The following is a 7890-nucleotide window of genomic DNA, read 5'->3' on the forward strand; positions in this document are numbered from 1 at the left end:
TCTGTGAGGAAAGAGCAAGAACAGTTCCATTTATAATCAAAACATGATTTTCAGTATCTTAATTTAAATTGGAAAATATAAACTCTGACATTTGAAACATTTTTTGGTATAAACACGTATTTTCAAAAACAATTATTGGGAATGCAGCTTTAAGAATGTGCTCCAAAAATGCTATTTGATTCAGATAAAATATTGTTGATAATTTGATACATTTTAAACAAAGCATTAGTTGCAACTCATCCCAGTGCATATCATGTACATCAGCATAATAACATCAGTGTTTCAATTTCATTCCAATCAGGGCAAACTGACAAAAGTTTAGCAAAAGTCAATGAATAGCGAAATACCTAGCAGCAATAGAGCGGGTGAAAAGAGGAAAAAAAAAATAAAAACAAAAAAAACTGCGGATGCTGGAAATCCAAAACAAAAAATAAAAAATACCTGGAAAAACTCAGCAGGTCTGGCAGCATCGGCGGAGAAGAGTACAGTTGATGTTTCGAGTCCTCATGACCCTTCAACAGAACTAAGTAAAAATAGGAGAGGGGTGAAATATAAGCTGGTTTGGGGGGGTGGGAAGAGAGGACCCAAAGGCAGTAACCAGCACCGAAAAGAGTGGGCAAAAAGAGGTCCCAGGGGCAGTAACCAGCACCTAGAAAAGTGGGCAAAAAAAGGACCTGGAGGCAGTCAGCAGCACATGGAAGAGCAGGCGAAAAGGGGACCCAGAGCCAGTAACCACCTTCAGAAGAGCGGGCAAAAGGAAGACCCAGAACTGTGTTTATTCCTCTGACTATACTGTCCTCAACTAGCACTACCTTCCTATTAACACCCCTGCCTGAATGGCTCTCTGTAACATGGTGCCACGGTCAGTTTACTTATCCACCCTGCAGCCGCCACTTTCACCCATACAGGTTGCAAGAACCTCAAGCCTGTTGGACAATTGCAAAGGCTGAGGCTCTTCCACTTCTACCTCTGGGTCCCCATACCTGCCTCACTCGCATACACAACCTCCTGTCCCTGACCACTGACCAAATCAGAAGACTCCATCCTAAGGGCTTTGACTGCCTCCTGGTATAAAGTGTCCAGGTAACTTTCCCCCTCCTTGATGCATCGGAGTGCTGGGACGAGTATTCAGGCGAGTCATATAACTAGAGCAGCAAAGAGAGCTTTAAACTAAATAGATCGGGAAAGGGATCAAGTTTGGGAAGGTGCTATAAATTAAATAGAGAAAACAAAGCAAAACAGCAAGATAGGAAAAAGGGAAATGATGATCAGAGCATGGCAGGGACAAACGAACATAAGAAATAGGAGAAGTAGGCCATTCATCTCTCGATCCTGCTCCACCACTCATTAAGATCATGGCTGATCTGTTTCTGTTTCAAATTCCACATTCCTATCTACCCCCAATAACCTTTGATTCCCTTGCCTAACGAGAATCTATCTACCTCCACCTTAAAAATATTCAATGACCCTGCTTCCACCGCCTTCAGAGGCAGAGTTCTAAAGTTGCACAACCCTCAGAGAAAACTTTCTCCTCATCTGTCCTAAAAGCACAATCAAATTTTAAAACAGTGCCCCCTAGTTCTGGACTCACCCACAAGATGTCACATCCTTTCCATTTTCATCTTCTCAATACCATTCAGGACCTTATATACTTCAATCAAGTCACCCCTCGCTCTTCTAAACTCCAGTGGAAACAAGCCCAGCAAGTCCAACCTTTCCTCATAAGACAACCCTTTCATGCCAGGTATCAATCTAGTAAACCTTCTCTGAACCACTTCCAATGCATTTACATCATTCCTTAAATAAGGAGACCAAAATGGCACACAATATTCAAGATGTGGTCTCACCAATGCCCTGTATAACTGAAGCATAACATCCTTACTTTTATGTTCAATTCTTCTTGTAATAAAGCATTCCATTCGTCTTAATTACTTACTATACCTGCATACTTTTTGTGACTTATGCGTTAGAACATCTAGATCCCTCTGCAGCTCAGAATTATGCAGCTGTTCTCCATTTAGGTAATACTCTCCTTTTTTATCCTTCCTGCCAAAGTGAACAACTTTACATTTTCCCAAATTATACTCTATCTGCCATATTTTTGCCAACTCAACCTATCAATATCCATCGGCAACCTCCTTATGTCCTTTTCACAACATACTTTCCTACCTATCTTTGTGACATCTGCAAATTTAGCTACCATGCCTTCAACTCCTGCACCTAAGTCATTGATTTTAATTGTAAAAAGTTGAGGCCCCAACACAGATTCTGCAGGCCTCTACTCGTCACATCCTGCCAATCAGAAAAAGACACATTTATGCATACTCTGTTTTCTGCCAGCCAGCCAATCTTCTATCCATGCTAATACACTACCCCCTACACCATGAGCTTCTATTTTCCGCAAAAACCTTTGATATGTCATCTTATCAAATGCCTTCTGGAAATCCAAGTACAGCACATCTACAGGCTCCCCTTTATCTACAGTGCATGTTACTCCTTCAAAGAACTCCAATAAATTGGTTAAACATGATCTCCCTTTCACAAAACTATGCTGTCTCTTCCAGATTACTTTGAGTTTCTCTAAGTGCCCATCTATAACCTCCTTAATGATCGATTCTAACGCTTCCCCACGAAAGACGTCAAGCTAACTGGCCTTTGGGGAAAAGCTAGATCCAGAGACAAATGGGCCTTAAACAAACGGAACAAAATTCCTGAATAACTGACATCTCCTTCAGATCTTTCACTTATTTTTCTGCCTCCCTCCTTGAATAGAGGGGTTATATTTGTTACTTTCCAGTCTGATGGATCCTTTCTAGAATCTAGAGAATTTTGGAAAATTAACATCAACACATCTGCTACCTAATTAGTCATCTCTTTTAAGACCCTAGGATGAAGTCCATCAGGACCCAGAGACTTGTCAGCCCACAGCTCCATCAGTTTGCTCAGTACCACTTCCCCAGTGATTGTAATTTCACCAAGTTCCCTGTTCCTTTCCACCTCCTGCTTTACAGCTATCACTGGAATGTTTTCCATATTCTCTATAGTAAAGACAGAAGCAAAATATTTGTTCATTTCATCCTCCATTCCCTTATTATCTACTATTTACTCCCCGTTGTCACTCTTGTTCTGTTCTGGCAGGTATTAATTGTTAGCCTGACCAAGTCCCAAGGGGAAACTTGGCCAAGCTATCACAACAATTTCCAATTTATATTTTTGTTACGAGAAGGTATGTGCACTGAAGTCAGAGGTAAAGATTCCACTACCACGTTGAGATTTTAAGTATTAAATTAAAACATTTTTTAAGAAAACTTAAAACACACAAGATTACGGTTACAGTTAAATTTGGTATTTATAACATTTCCCAAAAGATTTCTACTTAACTAGTCTCCCAAATTAACACCCTTTCCCAGGCAAATTTTTCTCTGAGGGTTGTGAATCTTTGGAACTCTCTTCCTCAAAGGGTGGTGGAGGTAGGGTCCATGAATATTTTTTAAGGCAAAGGTAGGTAGATTCTTGCCTAATAAGGGTGTCAAAGACTATTGGGGGTAGGTGAAAATGAGGAATTGAGAGCACAGTCATATCAGCCATGATCTTAAAGAATGGCAGAACAGGCTCGAGGGGCCAAATGGCCTAGTCCTGTTCCTAATTCATTTGTAAAGCTGCTTTTGTCCTGAATAAAAAGTATGATTCCCTGGTCCTTGCTGTTAATGATCTCAGACAGGCCAGAAACAGAGGTTCTGGGCTATGAAACTGGTGGAGGGAAATCAAATCAAGGTTTGTAGTGCTATTGCTATTCAGTCTTGCTGGGAAGTCCACGTATTTGAATGTCAAGGGAAGACATGATGAGGATCCACTGTGAAAATCTGACTGAATAACTAAACCTGTGAGACCTACCAAAGGCAGCCTGTACATGATAACACCACAAACTGCAAGTTTCCCCCCAACCAAGTCACACACCACCCTCACTTGGAAATATATCGCTGTTTGTTAATCCATCAAAATCCTCAAACATCCTCCCAAACAGTCCTCTGGGTGTAGCTACACAACAAAGACTTCAGTGCTTTTAGAAGGTGGCTCACCACCACATTCACAAGAGCAATTAGGGATGGGAAATTGGTTTTTGCCAGAAATGCTGGCATCCAATTAACAATTAAAAAAGCTTGCTGTCACAGTCTAAATTTAACACACAAAGAATGACCATTTGAGAAAAAGGTACTGAAGAGAAGAACATAGTGTCTTCAGAAAAGGAATAAAATTGGAGTAGACAAAAAAACTGAAGCTACTTGATGAGATTTTAATTTGAAAATAAAATTACAGCATTTTCCACCCCCCGCTCAGCTTCTGGATTTCTTGGGCCTTTCTCCTCTTCCAGATCCAGGATGTTTACCCCCTTTACCCATCCCATCTCCTCCTTGTCTTTTTTTCCTTTGAGTCAGTGCCTCCTCTTTTAAAGAATGTATCCACAAAGCATCAAAGGACCCAGGAGCCTGGTAGCCTGGCTCATTTGTATGCAGAATGTCTTTAGACAACAGAACGTAAATGGCAGGAAGGTTTCTTTTTACAGTTAAACTATCTAATCCTGCCTCTGAAACAATAGGTTCCCAGAGTTCTTCAACCTGTTTATAAAATAGTTTGGTAATTTGATGGAGGCCTTTTAATCTTCTCTTCATGATTTCCACACAGGTGATTGCTTTGCTGACTGCTTTCCCTGTGCCAGTGAAAAGGATCTCTCTGGTACTGGCTGATTCCATCTTTCCAATGGCATATCCCATGAGATTTCTTATTTTGCTACCTTCCTTCACCTTCATTTCAATTATATCTTTTGGAAGATTGGCAATTGGCTGCTGACAAGGGAGTTCTGTGATTTTTGTCTTCTGGTAGTTTTCCATTACAAGAAACTTCCTGTAATTCTGAGCTGATGGAAATCGGAACCTGTAATTATAAATACAAATTACTTTACAACTGCAAAACTAAGAATCTGGACAATTCAGTCTGTCACTCTAATTTACTGTAATCAAAAATGCATTCTATTCTTGTCCCTCTCCCAAAAGTGCTGACTCATCCTAAGAACAGACACTGACAACCATCCAGTAGTTCATCAGGTGGCTATTCCACATGTAATAGCAACTTACTTGACAATGAAGGCATCATAGCCAAGCCTGACTCTGTCCTCGCCTGACATCCATACGTGCACATCAGAACTGAAGTTAGGAGATAACAATCAGGTGTGACTGATGTTTCCTACCCTACGTAGGAGATTGTGGACAACAATGGTATCCATATTGTTGCAGGAACTGAGATCAGCCAGCAATACAGACAGCGGATTGAATTAGCTCTTTCTAATCCATTGTTCAGCCACAATCCCATGATGCATATATCCTTTAGAGGGCAAAACATTTCCTTGTGCCATAACTGTAGTAGAAATTGCTTTGTATATATTATTCACATTATATCCCTCTCACCCAGCCCATATTTTGAATTTTATGAATGTCGATTGTACCTCTGTAGCCATTGGAAAATGGCTATTTTCCAACTACAGCCAGTCCATTTCCTTTACATTTTCCCATATCCGACAGAATTAATGAACTTTATATGCCATCTATTTTATAGAAACAGCTGAGTATGAATTGTTCATGTTTTAGCTAGTCACGCTCCTGCCTTAGAGTCAGAACATCACGTGTCCAAACCCCAAAGAAGTGCAGGGATTTTCTCAGTTTTCAATTTCACACGGTGTTAGGGATCCATAATCAGGGAACTTATTGCCAACACTGTCAACCAATGAGCTGGAAGTGGGGCTTGACTTGAATCAGTGTACAACAACAAAGTCTACAGAGTCTACTGGGAAAGATTTTTCTGCAAAACACTGAAAAGAGAGCTCATCACCAAAACTGCAGCAGCTCCTCCCGATACAAGCAGGGTGATTTCATCAACAAAATGAAATGGAGAATAATTATGCACAATTACATTCGTAAAACAGTAAATCTCAGTCAATTATAGCTGTGTTCTCCAGGCATGGTTAACAGGAGAATTTCCCAATCATTTCCATTCTAGCCAGGAATAGTGGTGTCCCTATATGACGCTGCAAAGATTGGCATGGAATCCTTTACCTCCATGGGAGCAGCCAGGGTCTTGATTTAACTTATCCGAAAGACAGGATCACTAGATCCTTAGACAGTACCTTCCAAACCCATGGCCGCTATCATCTAGAAGGACAAGGGCAGCAGATACATGGAAAAACCACCACCTGGAAATTCCCCTCCAAGCCACTCATCATCCTGAAACAAAACAGAAAATGCTGGAAAAACTCAGCAGGTCTGACAGCATCTGTGAAGAGAGAAACAGAGTTGAAGAGAGAAACAGAGTTGGCATTCGAGTCCGTATGACCCTTCTTCAGAGCTACCATCCTGACTTGGAAATATATCGCCGTTCCTTCGCTGTCGCTGGGTCAAAATCTTGGAACTCCCTCTCTAACAGCACTGTGGGTGTACCTACACCACATAGACTGCAGCAGTTCACGAAAGCAGCTCACCACCATCCTCTCAAGGGCAATTAGGGATGGGCAATAAATGCTGGCCTAGCCAGCAAGCCCACATCCTGTAAATGAATTTTAAAAACTCCCTCAGTGCTACACTGGACCATCAGCCTAGACATTACACTCAAGTCATTGGAATGGGAGTGGAATCCACATCCTTCTGACTCAGGTTGAGCCATGGTTGACACTTAAATAAAAGTGCTGTGAATACTGTATACCAAAAGTAACATATAATTTTGGAAATACTCTGCAGGTTAGGCAGTATCTGTAGGGAGAGAAACAGAGTTAACATTTCAGGTAAATTACCTTTCGTCAAAACTAGCAAAAGTTGGAGATATAACAGGTTTTGAGCAAGTTTCGAGGCAAGGAAAGGGGATGAGAGCAAAAAAGGGTATGTGTGATAGGGTTGATGGCAGGAGATTAAATAACCAAAGGGGTGATGATGCAAGAAAAAGGGAGTGATTTTGGAACAAATAAAGAAATAAATGGCAACAGTGAAATCATTATCAATTTGTTGTGTATGAAAAAATGAGAGCTATGCTTACGATCTGATATTGATACAGCCAGAAGGCAGTGAAGTGCCTAATCAAAAAATAATGCGGTGTTCATCGAGCCTCATTAGAACAGTGTAGGAGGCCTGAGGATAGAAAGGTCAAAGTGGGAAGGAGAATTAAAATGACAGGTAACCCAAAGTTTGGGGGTCACGCTTGTGGGTTGAAAGAAGGTTCCCCAAAGTGGCCACAATCTGCACCCGAACACCATAGTGTGGAGACCAGCAATTAGTGTGTTAAACTGAAATAACCACATGTTAATCCTTGTTTCACCAGGAAGGCGTTTGGGGTTTTGGACATTGGGAGGGGAGGAGACAGAGTAGCTGTTTGAGGTGGCGATTAAGTGGATCAGGATGTTATTTACTCCTCCTTTAGACTCATCTTTCGCTTCTTTACTTATCCTATTACCATCTCCCATTTTCTTGCACCATGTTCTCTTTAAGCTCTCCCACCTTCACCCCATCACAGACCTTCCCTTTCGGGTTTTTCCCCTCCCTGCCTCATCACTTTCCCTGACTCTGCTTCAATCCTGTTATATCTCCAACTTCTCCCACTTCCGATGTCCTGAAACATTAATTCTGTTTCTCTCTCTGTCGAGCATTTCCCGTTTCGGTAACCAGTCACCATATTCAACAGTTGCTGTTCCAGTTATTGAGTGTTTCCTAAGGATTTCTTCACCTTACTCCAGTCCCAGGCTCCACTCCACTCCCCTCGGCCCACCTGCAGGAAACCGTTTAGCGTGCGCGCCCCCGCCTAGTGAATGCGCGCCCCGACGCTCCGCCCCGACCCCCGGCTCGTCCATCTGAC

The 7890-nt window shown here is 41.7% G+C and overlaps 1 protein-coding gene across 1 annotated transcript; it reads right to left on the minus strand.

The window, feature by feature from the left end:
- Nucleotides 1-4274: 4274 nt before the first annotated feature.
- On the minus strand, nt 4275-7856 carry rpp25l (ribonuclease P/MRP 25 subunit-like). Its single transcript, XM_078551495.1, has 2 exons — nt 7762-7856; nt 4275-4932 (listed from the first exon to the last, which is right to left on the minus strand). Exon 2 carries the CDS (start codon nt 4887-4889, stop codon nt 4335-4337), a length of 555 nt encoding a protein of 184 aa, XP_078407621.1. The 5' UTR covers nt 4890-4932; nt 7762-7856; the 3' UTR covers nt 4275-4334.
- Nucleotides 7857-7890: the final 34 nt, after the last annotated feature.

This window comes from Cetorhinus maximus, chromosome 1, assembly GCF_964194155.1.
Source record: "Cetorhinus maximus chromosome 1, sCetMax3.hap1.1, whole genome shotgun sequence".
Taxonomy (NCBI): domain Eukaryota; kingdom Metazoa; phylum Chordata; class Chondrichthyes; order Lamniformes; family Cetorhinidae; genus Cetorhinus; species Cetorhinus maximus.